Source organism: Zosterops lateralis, assembly GCF_965231275.1.
Source record: "Zosterops lateralis genome assembly, chromosome: 2".
In the NCBI taxonomy this organism is placed as follows: Eukaryota; Metazoa; Chordata; class Aves; order Passeriformes; family Zosteropidae; genus Zosterops; species Zosterops lateralis.
The window spans coordinates 41,688,883-41,711,346 of NC_139763.1; the positions used below are offsets into that span (position 1 = coordinate 41,688,883).

Here is a 22,464-nt window from a genome sequence, read left to right on the forward strand (position 1 = left end):
TTGATTCAGCCTTCCTTTTTTTTAGTTCCTAATTGCTTCAAGAAGATGGCACAGTGTTTTACTAGGCAGCATCATCTATGACTTTTGGCCCAGCACTCTTTACTATTTGTGCCATCAGCTTTCTTCAAACTGAGTAACCTGAGGCTGTCAGTTTTTACTTAAACATCTAAACTAGAAAATTATGAGGAAAAACCATCACTGCATGATTTAGTTATACCAATGTATACAAGGTACATGGAAGCATCTAGTATAGTACTTCCTTACTCTGTTTGGTACCAAAATTGGATTTGTCCTAGTCTTACATGTCAAAATTCAAGTTAGACTCCAGAGATAGTTAACTGAATTCCATAATTGTTTTTTACTGGATAGAACCGATTAAACTGTCCCATTATCTGAAAATTTACTTCGTTCTGAAAATGAGATCCCTTTAAAAGTTTGCTAGGTGTTTATGAGAATTGAAATTTTACAGTATTTTGACTTTACATTTGCGAGTCGCCATTTTCTCTGTGAAATTTCTGCTCCTTTTGAAAATTGTACAATTCACATGCTCAGTGCAGCTTTCTACATTAAATATATCTGTTATCTGAAAAACTTGTGGAGTCTTGGATCTGAAAAGGTCTTGCTTTTTCCTGCAGTTGTGGGTGTTTGCGAATTGGTGTGTATCTACCCTTTTGATGATGCCATAATACCTCATGATGAATGGTCTGGGCTTTTTCAGAGTGTTTCTGTAAATTTAGAAATTACATATACAATGTGTATGTTCAAGAAAGTCAAGCAGAATTCTGTAGAAATGCCTGAATTCAGTATTTCCAACTTTCACGTGACCAATTTTTCAATTTAATAATGTAACTTTCATAACTGTTGAATCAATGACTGAAAGATAAAATATATGAGTAGTGAGAACACCTATATGGAGCAGTTTTCTGACTGTATGCAGTAATGATTGAGTGGTATTTACAGTGATTTTTTTTAAATTTTGTTTTTCTCCCCCACCCTAGATCTTAGTTTTCAAGCAGCTACTCGAATTATGTCTGCCCCTGTTTATGATGCCTTAAAGGTAATGAAAGACATTGCTCAGAACTTCCCAATAAGAGCCAGGTATGTTATTTAAACTTTTTTTTTCCCAAATGCTATTTTTATGTTTGCATTTGACTGTAATGACAGTAATGCAGATTTATATCGAAATCCTGCAGTCAGATATTCATGTTTGACAGCTTGCTACATGGATTCCAGGCAATTTCATTGAGCAGAAGATAACTCCAGGGAGAGCTCATGATCAGTCTCTTAAATGTTTCCTGTCTGATGGAGACATGGCAGAAGATGCCATGAGGACATGCTAATCCCTCAGGCACTTAGTCCTCATGGATTTTACTGGACTGATATTTTCCCAGGTGAAAACTTTTGTTGCATTAGTAGAAGAGCTAGTCACAGTGGGAAGAGGCAAAATACTATTAATCAATTTTGTGGGGATCCATACACATTAGTTCTAAGCACAACATTGCTGTTGAGATTGGGCCCTGGCTATTGTGTGATAGTGTTCTTACTGAGGAAGATTTGTCTTGCATAACAAATTACTTAATAAAGAATCAAGCTAAATATTAAATAAATAAATATTAAATAAATATCCTGATTTTTGCTGTCCTAATATGAAAATTTGTACTTCCTGTAAGCTGATAGTATTGTAATTGACAAATGCTTCTCTTCATACTTAATAAGTTCTTCATGTAATCCTATCAGCAATATTTGCTTGAATTACTGAATTAAATGTGATGCTAAATAGGGTTCTTAACTCAGCGTGCTTTCACATTTTGCCACTCTTGTTTAATTATCACAGTATTTCATTGTCATCCCTGATTGTCTGTTACAGAAAATCTACACTATAATGGAAAAACTACTGTTGTAACATCCTGTGTCACGGAAGTAAAATGCCTTTTAAAATGCCTGAAGCATAATTATTATGAAATAGTATGGTATAAGTTTGCACTCAGATTAGCAATCAGAAAATTCAGCTTTCTAGTAGGAGATAGTGGAAGCATACATAATGTCACACTTCAAGTCCAGTTCTGTTCTTTAAAGGACAGGAAAAAGTCATTTTTAAGTGTGCCAGGTGACATTTAAATCATTGATTTTACAAGTCATTAAATTGTTACGTTCCACTCCAACTCCCGTCATGTATTTGTGGCGTTAGAGCTCAATTTACCTACTCTTCAAATATTTTCTAGGTAAAAGTAAAAGAAGAGTTTAAAATTATTAAAAAGGGAATCACTATATCTGTCCTGCATGATTTATTCTAATGTGCTATTCTAGCATGTTATTTTTACATGAGAGATTAAAAATATTTAAATAATTTAAATTTAGTAGGTCTACATTGACAATGTAAATCAAAGGGGCATTGTGTGAAAACAGCACACAATTTATTTTATTAATAGTCTAATCATGCTCATGTCCTGATGAGTCAAAATACTAGTTTGGAAAAAAACCCCTAGAATAAACAGGAAAGGAAGAAGTATTGCTTAGCCACTTTAGATAAATAGCTGATCATTATAATAATACTATTTTTAAACTGTGTGAGTTCCAGACAGTTTTTCTATTGAAACAACAACCATTTTTTGCTACACAAAATTCGGTTTAAAAAAGCTGTATACAAATTTTGGGACTGTAATTATGAAAGTAAAATACTGCATGTTCTTTAAAAATGGAGTTCCTTAGGTCATAAAAAAATTAATATACCATTCCTCTGAAATTTTATTTCACTTTCTAATTTACCACCTGTACTTTTGTGTCTCAGTACTTCCAGTTGAAAAGGTTAGTCTGAGGTAGATTTTACAAAATGTCATCAGATGTAGACAGTGTACCAACTGATATATGTCATGGCAACATATTAGTAATTCATTTATAGGGTATTTTTCGTCTTTGATTTGTTCTATACTTGTCGTATTATGGTATTCTTAAAGAGCAGATAATTAAGTATTATAATGCTCTGTTACTTGTGATTTATTAATCATTCACAAATATTAACATTATGACCCTGTGAAAGGTTTCCTTTTTTCCCCTCAACATTCAGTACTACATGGCTACATGTTCTTCCAGGTAAGAATAAAGATGCATAAAATTATAAAGAATATTTCAACCTTAAGGCCATTCAAGAACATTCCTGCATCATGTAGAAAGATGAATAGTATCCATTTACTTTCAGCCAGTGAAGTGTTTCTCTTCTGTGAGTCTGTAGCACTTAACGATTACAAAAACATTAGTAAAAATTTCCTGAAGCTCTGAACAAATTGAACAAATGGCAGAACTCAAAATGAGCAGATGTCTTTCACAGGTATCCTTGTTACCTAAGGTTGGAAGGATAGGGTGTCCTTTTCAAGGATCAACCATCACACTTTCTCCATAAAATTATGCTAGAATCCTGCCTTGTCAACTATCATGCATGAGGAGGGAGCTATTTAATGATTCCTTGAATTGCTTTTCTATTACTAGAACAGCAATCAGTAAAGCTTACCTTTTGCTGATGGGTATTTCACTTCCTTGCTAATGCTGGACCAGCTTTGTATTTTCCTTCTAGTCTTTTTATTATTTTCACATTTATGTTTTATTTTTCTGCCTAACTACTCAGCCTAGGAGCCATTTGGAAATATACAGGTTCTTCCTTATATCTGTGCATTCTTGTATCAACTGAGTGTGCTTTTGAGAGTTACAAGCCCTACTATTTTTGCTGAGTTCAGCATGATAAAATTCAGATTTTTGAAGTATTTTTGGAGCTATTTTTTATTTCAGAACTCTCTAATACCAAGCTTGGAAATCATACAGTTTGCTCCTACAGTATGTCTCTTTGGTTGCCTGGAAAGCTTGAATAGTTCTTTAAAGTAAACTGATTTTATGTCTTATTTCTGACATATTGTGAGAAATGTGGAGTGTACTAGCAAGATCTGTTGTAAATCAGTTTCTTTGAGGGTGAGGTGAGGATTGTATTATTAAATGCCTTATTATCCACAAGTTTAAAACTTGCTTAGCAGGATCATTCTCTGTTTGCTTAGTTAACCTTCATGTTTAAGATGACTCCAGTTTTTCTTGAAGCCCCATACAAATTCGCTAAAACATGTACAGTCCTGTTTTGAAAAAACTGTTCATATAGTCAACTAGGATATTTTTGTTGGCATTTATCAGGACAGTCAGATTTAGGTTAATATGGTTTAGGCTTTTTTAAAATGTGGAGAGATTAATTTGCCTCTGGAAGTATTTTATGATAAGCCTGGTAATTATAAACTTTACACACAATACACTGTGGCAGAGGAAGATAAAATAGTCTTCCAGAACATTCATGAAAGGTAAAAAAGACAAATCAATGTGTTATCTTCAAAAGATGGAATGACTAAGGAAACTAAAACTTTGTCTGTCTGTGAAAGCTTAACGTTTTCAACGGGCTCTATCTGCAAATCTCTTTTTTCCTAAATCTCAGCTAATTTTAAAGTGTTCATTCTTTGCATGTTTTCCTTGCCTTTGTCCCTACAAGTCCATGGCTCTCCATGCTGTAAAATTGAGTACCATGGAGATAGTAATATTAACTTTAAATACAAAAATATGGTGTTTATTCAGGTAATAATTTAGATGACCAAACAACTTACTTTTTTATAAAATGCATCCAGAAAAAAACAAACAAGCCATGAGGGAAGATTGAGAGTGGTAAAAAATAAATTGATGATATTACTGCAAAAAAAAACTTAGCCTGAATCTGAAACCTGGGTTTACTAGAGTAAAATAGAACAATAGTTGTCTTAAAAATTCAATATTTATGATATTGCATTACTCTTCTTTTTAGGACTGAATTACAGCATTTTTCACTTACAGTGCATTTGATGTTTTAATTAAAATACTGATTTCACATAAAATAGTGCTTTTTAAATATATGGTGGTTGAGTGATACAAATATTTTATTTTAACAGATCACTGACAAGAGTACTTGTAGACAAGAAAGTGCAAAATGAAATAGAAGAAAATCAGAAGGTTTGTTTTTATTTCTTCAGATGGACGTTTGAACTACTATTGTAGTGCAGCTTTTGGAGTTTTTTTACTGTAGCAACTTTCATGGTTTTAGAGAAAAAGAGCTAGTTGTTCTGAAAATCTATTGTGAGACAGATAACATTTAAATATGCAATTCAAGTATTTCACTTTCTGCTATTTGTGAAACTTTTTCCATTCTCTCTTTTGGTTTTACAGAATTAGGCAAGGCCAAATAGTTTTCATGGAGTGTTGAGCTGAGTCACAAATTGTGTGCTGGGAAAGCAAAATAGGTATCAGTTACTTTTTCTGTAGCTTTGGTGTTGAATCTAGGCCTGCTGCTTATATTATGGTCAGCACATGCTAACTTTGAGCTTTTCGCACTCTCAGAATCACACATGCCGCTGTTCTGCAGGTGTTCTGAGCATCATCTGTGGCAGATGGTGGTTTTGTTTTCATCCTTGATTCACTGCATCTTTTGTTCCTTGTACAGTATAAAGAGTCCTTGTTCCTGTAATTTAGACTTATCTGAGGTTTATTCTGAGACGTCATTTAATATTTGTTGAATTCATGTTGTTGGTCTCTGTTCAGTTTGGATTTTTTCTTTCAAGTTGAGTGTTGCCATTAAGTGTTAGGTGCCATTCTTGTAGGACTGACTGGTCATGTGAAATGATATCCACAGTAGGGTCCTTAGTCTTGATCTTCAGAACACATATTTTCATATGGTATTAAGACTGACCAACCACTGTAGTGAAAGGGATTTTTGCCTTACTTATGTCACTCCTGTGCTTCTGCAACATTTCTATGTATCATTTTGCTTTGTATCCATTTGGGCCTTTTCCTCTTGCCTTGCAAAGACTAGTATCTCCAGGGGAATACCTTTTCCAGATTCTTTCACTTTCCAAAACAGTGAAAGTGAAGAATGTTCTTCTTGCACTGGTGAAACCTTCTCATAAAGAGCTTGTCATTTCTATTGCAGCAAAAATATCAGAGAAATTAATGTTTTTAAATTCTATGCCATGAAAATTCATGTAAGGCTTTCCAGTCTTAAGTATTGTGTATTAGGAGTGTTATATCCTAAATGTTAATAGTTATGCAAACAATTATGTAGGCCTTTATTTGTACACAGGTGATTAAACATGTGGTTAGTATATTGAGAAGATATTTCATGTATTTCAGCAGTTCACTTCCTTGAGCTGTTCCGCTTTCTTGTGTGCAGGGTACATCTTTGATCCTTGGGTTTTCAGAGAGATCTTAGAGTGGGCTCAAATGCAGGCTCCTTGTTTCCTGCAGTAGAGAGAAGTTCTGTAGTTTTTGCTGGAGAGAGGAAATCAGTGTCTGCACTTCATTGCTTTCTGTAAAAACAGCCAAGATACATTTTTTCCTATTACGCTGCTGTTAGGATTATAGTCACCATAAAGCAAAACAAATCCCAGATGATCATAGTTCCTCTACAGCATGAGTGTTGGTATTAGGACTTTTCCTGTTTCTTGATGAAGTCTTTACAATGACTTTCCTTAATTGCAGCTCTGTTAACACAAATATCAAAACTAACTGCTTAATCAAAAACTACTCTTCCACCACAAAATGCAGGAGCGGAAAAAAGGAAAAAAAAAAAAAAGTAAAGGTCTGTCAGGAATTAAATTGACCATTGCTAAATAATAAGGATTAGGAGAAGTACCTTAAAATTTGGATCTGAAACAAATTACAATGGCTATCTGTGTAGTTGGTCAGCTGAATCACTCCTATGATTCCATTAATGTATTAATTACATTAAGAGGATTTTATGCACCTATCAGACTAAGTTTTAATTTCATGTGAGATCACATCCTTCCTGTGGTTTACAGGCCTTTAGACAGCTAAAAGCTAAAATTTGTTGAATAAAAGTAAGGAAACTTCTTGAACACTGCTGCTTGAGCACAATGAACTGTCATGTGCATTCTTGAACTGCAGTACATCCATCTAGCAGCAGGAGAGATATGATCCCATGCTGTGTGTAACTGGATGATTCCCTCTCAAGATAATGAAAGTTGAATAGGAAATGCAATGGGAGGAAATAAAGTTATTAAAAGTGAAAGACATGTGATGATTTAGGTGTAATGAGTTGATACCTAAGCAAGAAATAGACAAAGAACTGCTATAGATAAAAGAAAAAAATAAGATCTCATTAAACTGAACTCACAACTTGCAGTGCAATAATTCACTGAAGTTTAGCGAGAAAATACTACATGAATATTATCAGCCTTAAATTCTAGTATTGGATGCCTAAATACTCCTTCCATCAACATTTTTATGATAAAATGGATGCACTTCTAGATAATCAAATATCTAGCATCAAAATTGTATTGAGAATCTCCCCTCTGATTTATCAATATCTGTAAGTATCTGAAGGGAGGGTGTCAAGAAGATGGAGCCAGGTTCTTCTCTGTGGTGCTGAGCAATAGGGCGAGAGGCAATGGGCAAAAATTGATGAATGGGGAAGTTCCACCTGAACATGAGGCAGAACTTCTTTACTTTGCAAGTGACTCAGCACTGGAACAGATTGCCCAAAGAGGTTGTGGAGTCTGTCACTGGAATATCTCACTGGAGATATTCAAGAGTGCATGTCTGGACACAATCCTGTGCAATGTGCTTTAGGATAACCTTGTTTAGGGAGAGAGATAGGACCAGTTGATACACTGTGATCCCTTCCAACCTTAACCATTCTGCAGTTCAGCTCAGTTCTTTTCCTATTTGCATTTCCTACTTAAAATTATCTTGTGAAGGTAACAGCATTGCTTTACAGAAGTAATACCATTTTCAATGTTCTCTCATTTTTGCTCTCATTTGTCTAGTTGCAGGTTTATATTAGGAGTGATATACTGAGCCTGAGTTGCTTGCTGTAGGCATGCTTTTCTTAAAGTACATGTTTTGTTCAAACTTACGTTGTTTAGCAATTGGGAGCTAAATTGGAAAGAAAAATACATCTTTTAATAAAACACATCTTTTAAATAAATCAATTAGTATTTTTTTTTGTGTTTTCTACTTTTCTCTTGGGTATTAAGGCAGGTCCTGAAATCTGACTGCTCCTTTTGTCATGAGTTGGAATACACTACTGCTGTTGTTCCTGTCACTTATCTTGCTACAGACTGAATGGTGGTGTGCCTCAGAGCTCTTTGTAGGAAAATGATAATACATACTTTTCTCCCTAAATACAACCTTCCTCTTGTATTTGTTTATTGTGGATCTTTTTTCTTCTTTGCCAAGCAAAGATATGCTATACTATCCCTTTCTCATCTCATTGTTAGATGAGATTTTAAGTTTCTAGTCTGTTTTTCCTAATTCTCTGAAACAGTTCAACTGCACGTTTTTCAAAATTGAGAGATGTTAAATCATTGAGAAAGCTGGTTTCAAGTGAAGGTCTGAGGGACATATGTAAGGTCTCCCTTTTCTGAATGGATATATAGAAATAATTTAAAAACTTACAAGCTGTATTTGTGTATGTGTGTATTTTTACTTTCTGTTGGCAAACACTGAGAATGTGTCCTTTTCTCTGCCTTGTACAGGTAGGTTATTTTCATTTGTATCTTTACATCTGAAATGTATTAAATAGCACTCATAAGATATGTGGTCAATATTTTTCCAACACTCAGATAAAAGAAGAAGTTGTGTAGAAGAGATTTGATGTGTCTGTTTTGCAAAATTACTTAAGAGGGTTTATATGTGTTAGTGTAGACATATACCTAAACAAGTAAGCAGTACTTTTTACTTTTTAGCATTTCCATGAAACGCTTGGGATTCAACCTGGAGAAGCACGTTTATTTGTAAATGGCCTTCCTATTGATCTGGATTTTCATGATCCCTTTAGGTAAGATACACTTTTGTTTGAAGGTCGCAGAATTACTAATAATACTGGGAAGGTGTGCTCGTGGTCCTAATCTCAGCTGTTTCATTTTTGGGGGCAAGGAAGTGTTCCAGTAGGAAGAATGTTGATTTACAGTGGTTTTAACTTGAGTATGGATATTGTACAGGTAGCTGAGAATAGCCTTTCCTCTTGGAATATGTTTTCTTATTTCCTTATAATTTTACAACTTGCCACATAAAATTTGTGGCTGTATGTTTCCTCTGTGCTGTTTTCTGAGTTCTACCATGAGACAGTTCATCTATGTCTTGCAAAGCTGCTTCTTAGCCTACCCCAGCTTGGATTTCTGCCTCAGGCAGGACAGTGCAGCAAGAAAGCTTTCGCTCTGCTGTCCTGCCACTTCTTACCTCAGATGGATAAAATTGCTTTGTATAAAATAGATCTGAATGAATAAAATAATTGTATAGTCTGTTGTAATTATGTTTTGAAATAAGTTAGAGACATACAGTGTTATTAACTGATGTTGTTTTAAACATTAGGCTGTGGGAGAATATAAAAAGAAAACATTTCTAAGGCTATTAAATGAAGATTGTTTTTAGTTTTAAAAATAATTTTTATATCATGACAAGAGTTCTTTGTAGACATTATGTACTTTATCTTCCTGAAAAAGTATTTTAGAGACCCTTAAACTGGAAGGAAAAGTGATGCATGGCCTTCATGAACTTGGAATCAAAGAGGATACCTTGAGTAAATTTATGAGATTGCATGTACATCCTACAGATAATAATTATGCACTAGATATTCGTCACTCTTCAATAATAGTAAGTAACTTAAGTTATTTATTTAGAGATTACATCTTTGATAATTCTCTGTATGAAACAGTTTTTCTTTTCTTCTATTGGAATTGAAATACTAGACAAAAGGTTATATATCAATTAGCAGTTTAAAATGTTTTCAAGGGCAATATCCCTTCAATATTTTTTATGAGTAATTTTATCTAGTTTATACCTTATTAAATTTTTAATATATAGGGTGTTTAAAGGAAAATAAGAATATATCTAGAGTAGTTGCATACTCCAAACTATAGAATTTGTCTTTTATAGCAATTAATGTTGCTACATAATACTACATAATATCTCATATAATGCAAGACTTCTAAGTGTACTTTACAAGTATGATAAGTGAATTGTGGGCTACCTAAATATATTATTTCTAACTGTCAAGTGACTGTGATTTGTACCCTTCTTCAAAATTTCAGGTCATTACAAAGGGAAAAGGCACTAAAATATTATTTTCTTGCACCTGAAAGAGCCACATTTCACTCTTCTGTTTGCCCCAGCTTGCACAGAAGGGACTAAAAGAATAAATCAGCCATATGTTAATTTACTATTTTGATCTATCTAAAGTTCTGTTGCTTCAGGTTGAAGATAAATACCTACTTGTATTACAAGATGGTTATGCTGTGTTACACACATCGATGTGATACATTGTTATGATGTTTGCATTGTGAAATTAGTTTTCACGGTTGAAAAAAATGGTTTTATTCACACCCTTATACACAGTGTTAATGGCCCTTTTGCCTTTTCCATCCAGTATTAGTTCTACTGTGTACTGCAGATAAAAATAGCTTGATTAAAAAGAAAAAATAAAGATAATCTGTAAAAGCTATTTTCTGTTATTATTTAACAAAAGAAAGGGAGACATTTGATAATATTATTATGCCCACATATTTTTCTCAGTGTTCAATGCATGTTTTCTAAATGGTAGCCTTTTTTTTTTAGTGGATTAATAATATAGAACAAGATCACAGCTATAGCACATGGCCTGCAAGCTATCAGGAACTGCTAAAACCCACATTTCCTGGATTTTTACAGGAGATTAGACGCAATTTATATAATTTGGTAAGTTTGGAGAACTTTGGTGTTTTTGCATAGTGTATACGTTAATATATTGGCAGACAATTTATTAATAAAGACACATGTTGGATTTACTGTTTTCTGTGGGGATCTGCTAAGAGTAGTGAATATCACTTTATCTAGTGAGTCGTATGTGGTTATTAGTTTGATTTGCAGATGGATCTGGACACACTTCTGTGAAGAGTTTTTATGTCCCTTTCCATGGTATGCTTAGAAAATTCACTACTATCGAAGCATGAGGGAAGGTAATGATAGCTGTCTATGGTTTAAAGATGGTAAATCGAGGTACAAAAATATTTAAGTTATAAAGCATACTATTTATTAATTTCTTGTAGCTTAATTTTTCCTCTGTAAATAGGATTCTGTATCACTTAGTAAGCTGAGGAAGCATCTATTGCTGATTTAAATTAAAATTACAGAAGGTAATCTTATGAACCGTAGAATCATAAAATGGTTTGGGTTGTAATGGACCATTAAAGGTTATCTAGTCCAGCTCTCCTGCAATGACCAGGGACCAAAACTTCATCCAGCCTGTCCTTTAACAATTTAAATGGTGGTCCATCCACAGCTTCTCTGAGCAGCCAGTTCCCCTGTGACACCTTCGGTGTCTCACTATCTTAATTTCTTCATATTCAGTCTAAATCTGCCCTCTTTTAGTTTAAAACTGCTGCCTCTTGTTCTATCAATACAGTGTCTCTACTACTGGTAAAAAACCCCTCTCCTTGTACATCTCCCTATACTCATAGGAGAGATGCTCCAGCTTCTGATTGGTTTTGTGGCCCTTCTTTGGACCCACTTGAGGTCCATGTCTTTCCTGTGCTGGGAAGCCCAGAGCTGGATGCAGCACTCCAGGTGGGGTCTCACCACGCACAGAGACAGAATTCCCTCCCTTGCCCTGCTGGGAGGGGCATACTGCTTTGGATGCAGCCCAGGACATGTTTGGCTTTCTGGGCTACAAGTGCACACTGCCAGCTCAAGTACAGCCTCTCATTCACTACACCCTCCAAGTCCTTCCTGCAGGGCTGCCCTTGATCTGTTCATCCCTCAGGCTGTCTTGATAAACTGGGAGTTGCCCCAGCCTAGATGCAGCACTTTGTACTCGACCTTGTTGAAACTCATGAGCTTCCCATGGATGCGCTTCTTGAGCCTATCCAGGTCCCTCTGAGTGGCTTCCCATCCTTCAAGTGTGTCAGCTGCAACACTTAGTTTGGTGTCCTCTGCAAAGCTGTTAAGAGTGCACTTGATCCCTTTGTCTTTGATATAGTTGCTTGAAGTGATGCAAAGTTTGTGTATAAAAAGACAATGAAAATACTAGCAATAGGTTAAAAAAATGTATGTTTATGATGAAGTGTAAGATGTGTGGGATATGAAGTAGATTGCATTATGTATTAGGGTTAAATCTATATTATAGAAATCTATAACACACCATTTCACTATAATCTAAAGGGGGTTGTTCAAAATTTTTGAAGTTATTCTGCTGCTTTCAGCTACTCCAGCAAATCTGATAAATTGTAAGAGGAGTTTGCAGTGCAAAGTTGAATAAATGAGATACAGATGTCTAGTTAAATCTACATAAGGATAATTCACCTATGCAGACACACCCCAGTTTTAGATTCTATCCATGCCTGAAAGAGCTGAGTTTATACTCCAAGCTACACTAAGTGGAAAAAGTAACTACAAAGATAAGTGAGACAGAAAGGAAGAATTCTTTCTGAAAGCTCCATTTTTTACTTAAAGTTTTTAGCCAAAATATTCTGTTGATTTATTGTTTATTTTTGTTTGGTTTGCACAACAGAAGAGGGTTTGTTAAAACATGTAACAGACAAATCAGCATTATATCTTTCTAAAATAAATATCGAGTTTATTAATTAAAACAAAATAATGGCATGGAGTCTTTAAAAGGAGAAAAGTGGGATCATTTGTGGTTTGAAGTTCAGTAAGTGGTTAAATCCTATTTTCACCATTTGGTCCAAATTCCTTCATTCTTATGTTATTTTCATTTGTAGTCTTAATGTTTTCTTACAATGAATGCTCTGAAAAATTGAAAACAGCTCGGGCGTACAGCTGCTTTGGAAATTAATGTTCTTGTCTTAGATTTTATGTCTGAAGAAAAAATAAAAACAGACATCAAGAATAAATATTGTATGCCTGATACATTTTCTCTTCTTAGGTACTTTTTGTTGATCCTATCCAAGAAGATACTGGTGATTATATGAAGCTAGCAGAATTATTCTATCATCATGATGTACCACTTAGGTAAGGAAAACTGAAAGTCTTGAGGAAAAATCTTAAAATAAGGATGCTTTCATTTTTTCTTCTTTATCTTCTATTCTACTAGACAAGGGTGTGAGTTAAGTCCAATGCAATAACATTCTAATAAGACACATTGGTTACCCATTTATGTCAAGCTTACTCAGATATTAAGTATTCTTAAGCCAATAGATTGCAAGGTATAACATACCTGAGTGTGAGTAAAATGAACCCTAAAAGTCTAATGAAAGTTTATCTTGTCAAGTAGGCCCACTGGGCACCATTGCAAAGTTGCATTCTAATAAAAATATTCTGTATGTAAAACATGCTTTCAGGGAATTTTTAAAATTCAGTTCTTTGAATTGCAGTTTCTTTATCTAATGTTGTTTTGATATACACACTTGTGTATAATATATCAAAGTGATATAGTCCTCATCAAGTTTTGCATCTCTGAAAGTGAACTAGTCATCGTTTGTGAGCGACACTTCTGAGGAACAGTCTGGTTAATCTGAGATAACTAGCTTTAAGAAAAAGTGAATTGGTCTCAGAAGTGGCTGTTCACTTCCACAGTTTATAAAAAAAGGATATACAAAGTTCAGCAAGATGAATTGCATGTTAAATATTTAAAATCTTCCCGTGAAATGGCTTTTTGTCCTCAATAAATTACAGATGTTTCATTTTACTTCAAAATTTTACTCATTCTGATCTTTTTTGTTGTTATTTTTCTTAATTTTGTATCATTCAATTACAAAAGCATAATGAAAGACAGATTGCAGTGTTCTGTGTGTTTTCACAGAAAGGTTTGGGTTGGAAGGGACCATAAAGATAGTATGGCCTAGTCTCATTCCAGGCTTTTTACATGAAAACAGTATCAATGCACCACCTCCAATAGGCCTTTTTACCCCTTAAGCCTCATATTCCTTTGGGTTTTCTTTCAATTAATGGAAGTTTAGGGGTTAGTAGTAGATGTATTTAAAACTGATGTGAGTGGAAAATGAACAGCAATGCCAGGGTGGCGAAAGGCCAAGAAGGTTAAAAAGGCAAGAGCGGGGCTAGTAGGAGTGGTACACACTGATGATGGGACGTCAATAGCCCAGCAAGATATCCCTTTCAGGAAAAATAAAACGCAGGCGATGCCCAGACTAAAACAAAGACTCATTAAGAGATGATGGCAGGAATGCAAAGAATCAAAAGTTTCATACAGGTAAGGAGAGAAAGTACTGTGATTAAACCCTATTGACTCACAGAAATCTAAATTATTGTCAGCTTTAAAAGGTATATGTAAAGTCAGTACATAGTTGGTAACCTAAGCATACTGTAGAGCTGATGAAGGATGCATGGCTGGTATCCTGTGTCACCACACAGTCATGGAAACATCACCCAGGTACAGGGTTTTTATCTCTGTGCTGGGCAGATCACATCAGTGCAAGCATTTGTGTGTTTGTGATAGAATGTGTGTGAAGCAGGTATTGTGTTAAAATGTATGGTCTCTTTATTTTTTTTATAGAATTGGAATTGTTTTCATTTTAAGTCCAAAAGAAGAAGTTGATGGAAATGAAGATGCTGGAGTAGCTCTTTGGAGAACTTTTAATTACATTGCAGAGGAATCTGACACCTCTCAGGCCTTTATGTCGATAATTAATGTTAGTTCTTTCACAAGCTATTTACTTCTGGTTTATAATTTATTGATTTTTTAATATAATTAGAATCTTGCTACCTTGTGATAACATAAGACACATACGCATTTACTTTATGCAGAAATTAGGTATTAAAAACATGTATAGCATTAATAGTCTATAGAATTATTTTGCAGAAATAATTTCCTCTTGCAGAAACCAATTTGGTTTTGTAATTCTGCCTATCGACAGGCTTTCTTCAATAATATAAAAAAGTAGATGTATGTCTTGCAGTTTTTAGTATTATGAAATATTATTCTGTATTATTTGTGGTAATGTAATGGGCATTTGTGTTCTGTGTCTTTTGGACTACAAGGATTTTAATGTCACTTTGGCAGTCCTATAAGATTTGAAAAACCCTTTCTTATTGTCCAATGTAGGAAAGGAAACAGTAAGATAATTTCTTTTCCTGGCTCATGCTTGAGCTGTCCAGGGGTGCAGAAAACAGAGATATTCCAGGCTTGTAGCTTAATGACACAAGTTAACTTTGTGAGAGAATGCAGATTCTCATAAGACAGGAATTTCAGAGATGAGAGATGAATGGACGAGAAATAAGGTGAGCCATCTATGTAAAGGCTCTGTGGGTAAAAGTTAGAGAATATAGTATTTATACATAATAATTTTTCTTCCATTTATTTTCTGGTTTTATGTTTAGTGCCTAGAAAATGTCATGGTGTCATGGACAAATTTAGAGAGTTTAAGATTAAAGGAATTGAAGGAACTAGAGATACCTTGGAAGAGAAATCCACAAATGATAGGGTGTTGACATGCATGGATAACAATTATCCATGACTAGATCAAAAAATATAATTTACAGTGTGGTTTTTAAAATGTTGTGTTCCTCTCTTTACTTTGTTTCATAATATAAAAAGGAGGGGCATGATAAATATAATTGAAAGATAACAAAAATAGAAGGAACAAAATAAAGTTTGAGATATTCAGAGCTATAGAGGAAAATATTGTTCCACATTTGAAGATAAATCGATTGAATATTTTTCACTTCAAATGTTTATTGTATGTATGATTAAAATAGTAAAATATTACTCTATGAAATGAAATAACTTTGGTAAGGAAAAATTATCACTGTAGAAAAAAGTATCACTAACTAGTTTAGGCTTGGATTAATATGGATTCAGGTAAACCACCCATGTTAGTTTATAGAGAGAATTTAGATTACCTCTCCAATTAGTAGAGAGAAATAACCTTTCACATTCAGCTTATAGATGTATTTCTTTTGCCACTTCAGATTTAGACTAAAGGTGTAATAATAAATCAATCAGAACAGTACTCTGATAAAAAAATTGTTTATATGTACAATGATGATAATTAGTAAAGCAGTATAAAAACTGCAGTATAGCAATAAAAGTAATATAAAATTATAACAATATAAAATTTGCTAAAGCACTGTAAAAAGATTATACTCATTTATTGTTTATTTATGTCTAATAATTTTATCAAGTTGTTTGACAAGTTAGTGCATTTTTAAATTTCTTTTGGTTATGATTCTTACAGATGTACCATGAAGTGAAAGATGGAAATGTTCTGACAGTAGATGATGTGAAACATGTTCTTAGAAGTGAGTACCCCCATGCTGATGTTCAGAGTATCCTGGATGTTCATTCTGAATATGATGAAGGGAGGAAGGTACGTTGGGAGCTATGCTAAGTAAGAAATACAACTCAATGTATTTACTAAGATGAAGGGTTGCTAAATGTTAAAGTAAATAAATACAACACTTTTGAGTCAAATTTTTCTTCAGCCACCATTCAATCTTTATTGGAAATATTGTAAAGTTTTCTGCATTACTCCTCTCACTATGAAAATTTACTCTTGCCTGCTGCTTTCAGGAGCCGCAAATTCTTTTCTAGTAAGCATATCAAGGGGTCTCTCTTGAATTCTGCTTTCTTATCAAATAAAGCTTGATTTACAAAGACAAAAACCTTTTGAGGTTTTTTTAGGGTTCTTTCTTTGGTAAAAGCAGCTTTGACTGCTGAGTCAAAGCTACTTTGAATCAACACTACTCTGAGTGTTCTCTGATGTTATTTGTTTCATTTTTATTTTTCTTTGCTAAGAATGTTAAGCAAAATAAAAGACAATTTCTCAGCAAGATGATAAGGCAAAAGTTCACAGCAACGTATATGGATCTATAATTTCTTTTGTCATTTTGTTTGACAAATGAGTCCCATCTGTCCTGTTTGGTTTCCAAATGCTTTCTGTTTTGCCCCTGCTACTCATGACAAGGTATGACAGTGAAGAGTGCTTGGAGATTAGAGTTCATCCTCTCTTGATATTAGTTCCGTTTTTTTACTGCAGTCAGCCGCAGTCTGTTTAATCCTGTGATATTTCTGATTTGATCAGGCAGGAGCAACCTTTTATAAGAAGAGTGGCTTGGGCCCGCTGCCTCAAGCGCTGTTTAATGGCGTGCCCTTTCCCAGGGAGGAGATGGATGCGGCAGAGTTGGAGACGCTTATTCTTCAGAGGATTTTTGATGCCACTGGCTTCTTCCAGCGGGCAGTGTTCATGGTATGGTTAACATTTCTGAATGACTGCAGGGTGAAATATTTGATATTGCTATGAATTGTGTTTCAGTCGTGTTTATATATTATGGTTTTTTATAAAGAGATGGCTTGAAATTAATAATATCACACCTGCAACTACATTGTTACAATCATTTGTGGTCATGGTTTTGAAAGAGTATATTGAAATTATTCAGGGTTGAAGGATCAGCTAAGCCTGTAGTCATTATATGGAACTTTTCAACCAAAAACTGAGAATGTACTGCAGTTGTTCATTGAAAAATATGTATCTGATGTTTTAAAATACAATCTGTGTGACATTTATATGGTTTTGCCCTGACATTGTCCGTCACTTGGTGTATATAGAAACTTTAAGCTCAGTTGGAAGACTGTACAAATACTTAGTCTTTGTTTCGCTTGAAAATCTGTCTTGAAAGTGCAGATTTTACATTTTTCTCTTACTCCAGGGTTTGTTAGATGATCATGTAAATGCAGTGGATTTTCTTATGGATCAGAACAATGTAGTTTCCCGTATAAACCCCAGTATTCTTGGAGCAGAAAGAAGATACATACATTTCAGATCCACTTCTGGTAACACCTTTTCTTGGATATTGTTATGATTTGTTTTCTGGTTTTGTTTTCATTTTTTTAAGTCTAATACTTTGTGGTTTACATTATGCAGTTCCATTTCATGTGGAAGATTTCTCTACTTTCTCCTTTTTGGACTCACAAGATAAAAGTGCGGTAATTTCAGATAACATGAAGTATTTAACAAAAAAAGGTAATTAATTTTCTCTATAGGTTATCTATCTGTCTATAGATGGCTATTACAAACTGTTGAAATTTTCCAGTAAAATATCCCAAGTAAGTCAATATTCCAATGATTCCATGTAAATTAAACATTTCTCAATATCCCAGTATCTTCTTTCAGGAAACAGAGTATATCTGAATATTATGACCATAAATTATAATGAACAGGGCAGTTAGTTTTTGTAGCTTTGAAATGGGATGGATGCTGTGGCTAGTTGTTTTTGTTTTACAGACATGAAGTTAAAAGTCTTTACAAGGCTTTTGCAGCTTTGAAGATAGACTCAGCTTCCATACATATGGTTTTTTTGAGGAAATTCAAGTCTGTTCGGTTTTCAAGTGACTCTTACTTGCAGCATTGTCAAGTACAGAATGTATAAAGTTTGTATGTTTATACCAAAATTAGGTATTTCTAAATTTAAGGAATCATTTATTATGTTTCTAATTCATTAACATTAAATATCTCCTTATTTTTTCTCATGTTAGATGATTTAATTTTGCTGAATGACCCTTTGTCTTTCTATAGAAAATAAATAGAAATTGTATTCTGGTGAATTATAAAATATATAATTTTTACCTTTGTTAAAACTCGAATTTTTTTCTACATTTCAAATGCTTTTTGACATAAATTTTTCTCATTGCATATTGCAAGCACTTTTCCATGAGTGAGAAGAAATTACCACAATGGGGTCATAATTCTGCATGGAATTTTACAATGGTCTGTGCCTTAAGAAATTCTAGAAGTAGACAATTAACAGCTGCTCATTTGCATCAGTGCATCAAGAGACACAATAACCCTGTTAATAAAGTGCTTTCTTTCAGTGATTTTTATGTGGTAGTTACAGAGTTTTTACTTAATTCATTATCAGAAAGAAAGCCAAACACTTAAATATCTTTAAAATAAAGTTATTTGACTCTTATTTGATTCCGTGTCAACAGCCACAGGGACATCTCAGTGAGCTGTCAAATGAGTGGCTTTCAATCTGTAGGCTTATTTCTAAGATTGAGTTCTCTTGTGTAAAACCTATAACCTTTAAGCTGGAATCTACATTTCAAATCTCTCTCCCCAGTGTGGTACTCTAGATGACAGCAACAGTTAATAATAACCTTTTCCTAGCATCTCACCAGAACCTTGGAAAATTTCTGTCTCCATGCATTATGTTTTAGGGGATGTATGGTAGGTACACTTATATTCTTCTGCAGATCATTCTGCAGAATTTTTCACTTACCATTGCTCTTCTATGACAAGTAAAGAACAGGAGACCAGAAATTATCTGCGTATACACTTACTCAGTAGTTTACTTTCCTTGGACTGTATTTAGTATATTCCCATTTGTGTCCAGAAATGATAATTTTTTTTTCTTGCCTGTAGTTGGAGGACTTTCCCTTTGCTGCCAGGGAAAGTGACTGGCCTGGTTTATGTGGTCCTTAATTCTTTTCTTTTCTTTTCATTTCTGGCTATATGATCAGCCTTCATCAAATGTTCACAAGTAACCTTTGGTAAAGCAGGTTTTGTTAATTGGAACTAATTATTTAGGGCCATCTTGTCTCAATGCTGCAACAATGGATCAGCTCTTTTAGTCACTCTCTCCTATTAACACGATAAATTGCCTTCTAAGAATCTTAATTCAGAGGGCAAAAGATTCTGATGCAGCAAAGATTATTCATAGTTGAAGTCAGCAGTCAAACATACACGTGAATTTTGAAATCACAAACAGAATTAATTTGTTTTTCATTAGTCTCAAGAAGATTCTCCAGAACATAAAACAGAATTATGTTTAATTTTCAGATGAAGATGCATTGTATGCTGTTACTGTCTGGATTATTGCTGATTTTGATAAGCCAGCTGGCAGACGACTGCTTTCTAATGCCTTGAAAAGCCTGGTGAGTTTCTAGCAGGTTTTATTAAAATAGTTATTATGAATATGTTCTTAACAACTCTCTCTGCACATTCAAAAATCATACTCTTAAATAAAAGAGTAGCAACTTTGTTGTTGTTGGTCAGGTGCAGACTTGAGAGATTGTGCTTTTGTTTTATTCAATTCCTGAAGGGAAATGATCATTTTGTTCACAAACTCTTGAGGCAGGAGACAAACTCTGATACTGTGTATTAAAAGGGTGAATACCTTCCCAGTTAGACTTTGTCCCATCAGGTGGCCCAGAATGTTACCTGGAAGGGCTTTAGGATACTGCCTGTTGCTGTGAACCATTAAGCAGTGGAGTCCTGTATGATGTGGCACAATTGTGGCCATGAAACAGCCATTTTTCCATGTACTGTGTGCTTCTAAGATCAATTTTTGTGTGTGTTTTAATATGCTAGGAGGATCATCCACATTTATGAGTTTGCTTATTTTTAAGTTCTTCTGTGTTAATAATAGGATTTAAAGTATGAATGTCTGAAATATAAATATACTTCAGAAAGCATAAATGTCACATTAATATAAATGACAAAAAGACCCTCCGTTTGGGGCAGGTTAAAAGAGTACTTAAACTGAAATCAGGAAAATATCCAGATTTTCTAATCAGGAATGAAATAGGAACCACCCTAAGGGAATTAGAAAATTGGGATGTTGTCAAGAGAATGTGGTAACAACTGTGTCTTAGAAAGAGACTATAAAAAGGTAAAGAAGAATATGCAGTACAAGACCTTGTTACAGAAAAACATTTAATTTCTTAGACTGCTTGATTTATGTCTCAGGCTTGACAGTTGCGCTCCCTCTGTAGCTTTGTTTTTTAACCCTCTTCAGCAGGAGAAATGTACCACAGCTCCCATCTAAGAGGTAAGAACCATCTGGGTAATTGATGAGGAGAATCTGGAAAAAACCCCAAAACATTAGATAAATCTCATGTATTGCTTGGTATAGTGATTTTCAAATTGCATGAAAAAATAGAGCAAAACAGTATTTTTTGAAGTTCGTTGATTTGTATTGAGGTTGTTCACTCCTTTTATCTCTCAAGTCAGGGTCTAGTATAATTCCTGATAGTACCAGAATTGGCACAGTCACTGCTTGCTCATGACAGGCCACCAGCATTTGAAGAAAAGCATGCAAAAATCTGGGGGTGAAAATGGCTGAAGGGACTTCCCTTCTAGCTATTTCAGCTAATACATGCTATTTTGAAAACTCTGATAGATTTTTACATCCTTTGAAAAGAGGTTTGAGCTGTCTTAGCTGGAAGAGACCTCTCAAGGTCATCCAGTTCAGCCTCCCACTCAAAGTAGAATTATTGCCTTCATTACATCAGGTCAGCTGTAGGTGTATTTGAAGGATTTCTGAAAATCTCCAAGGAGATGACTCTGTCCCTTTCCTTTTCAAATAACTTTGGTGTTGCACTGCCTTCTTGTTGTAATCCTTTACTGTGAGGCCAAAATTTGTGGGCATTACCCCTTGTTATTCTCTTTGCTGATACCAGGGAGGGTTTAGCCCTGTTGTGTTTTTCGCTCCCCCTTCAGTAGCTGTTGGTTGCTATTCAAGTTTTCTGTAGTCTCCTCTTTGCCAGATGGAGCAAGCCCAGATTCTTCAGTGCTTCCTCATAGTTTTCTGGCCATCTTGGAAGTACTTTGTGGAAGCCTCTCCAGTGCTGCATACCAGTAATTGCATTCCTTATTTTCTTATTCCTTCCTGCATTGGAGTCCATTTACCTTTTCCTCAGTTAGTGATGTTATTTGATCCTACCTTAGAAACATCACACTCTCTGGTAAAATTTGTGTGGCATTGCTGATTTTAGCAAGTGAAAGATATTGCTGTTAGTGAAGATTAAAGTGATAAGTGGATAAATTCTCTTGCATTTATTTTATGCTTATTTCAATAATTTTTGAAAAGTGGAAAGACATCTATAAAACTAGTTCTGAAATCTGTAAATGAACACTTGTGTATGTCCTTCGTTAAAAACATGCTTCTGCAAAATGCTCAAAGGCAATTGTTCTATTAAAAAAACTTAACACTTCTATTTAAAATACTTATCACAGAATAGGTAAATCCTTACTAATCACATTTTTACTCACAGTTGGAGTTCTGAATTAGTCATTGATGTATCTTTTCTAAAGACAAATAGCTGCAAAAAAATTAAATACTTAAGGGCATTTCACATAGTTACAATTGATATGAATACATTAGGTAACAGCAGATGGAACTGTAAAATTACTTATTGTTCTGGATTTTTCTTTGCAGAAAACAAGCAGTCATACACGGGTTGGGATTTTGAACAATCCTTCATCAAAAATACATGAAGATAACACAGCCATTGCAAGAGGAATTTTGGCTGCTTTTTTAACCCAAAACAACAGCAACTTAAAAAGTTTCCTAAGTAAACTCATTAAGGAAGAGACAGCAAAATCCCTTGCTGCTGGAACTAAAATTGTTAAATTCCTCATCCCAGTGAGTGCTAAATTAGATTACTTCCTTTTTTATTTTACATATATCTTATTGGAAGGAGGTGATGAGAATAACAATGTTTGG

The 22,464-nt window shown here is 34.4% G+C and overlaps 1 protein-coding gene across 4 annotated transcripts in view; it reads left to right on the top strand.

Annotated features, from left to right (window-relative positions):
- UGGT2 (UDP-glucose glycoprotein glucosyltransferase 2) overlaps positions 1-22,464 on the top strand; it is a gene marked incomplete at its 5' end in the record, with an annotated part of 78,030 nt that overhangs the window by 21,208 nt on the left and 34,358 nt on the right. For all 4 annotated transcript variants that reach the window (XM_083855169.1, XM_083855171.1, XM_083855170.1 and 1 more), the window contains 13 exons: positions 999-1,098; positions 4,947-5,007; positions 8,757-8,848; positions 9,513-9,663; positions 10,624-10,743; positions 12,929-13,014; positions 14,516-14,651; positions 16,197-16,328; positions 17,043-17,207; positions 17,668-17,791; positions 17,883-17,981; positions 19,797-19,891; positions 22,177-22,383. In XM_083855169.1, the coding sequence (XP_083711295.1) occupies positions 999-1,098; positions 4,947-5,007; positions 8,757-8,848; positions 9,513-9,663; positions 10,624-10,743; positions 12,929-13,014; positions 14,516-14,651; positions 16,197-16,328; positions 17,043-17,207; positions 17,668-17,791; positions 17,883-17,981; positions 19,797-19,891; positions 22,177-22,383 (1,568 nt within the window). The remainder of the gene's footprint in view (positions 1-998; positions 1,099-4,946; positions 5,008-8,756; positions 8,849-9,512; positions 9,664-10,623; positions 10,744-12,928; positions 13,015-14,515; positions 14,652-16,196; positions 16,329-17,042; positions 17,208-17,667; positions 17,792-17,882; positions 17,982-19,796; positions 19,892-22,176; positions 22,384-22,464) is intronic.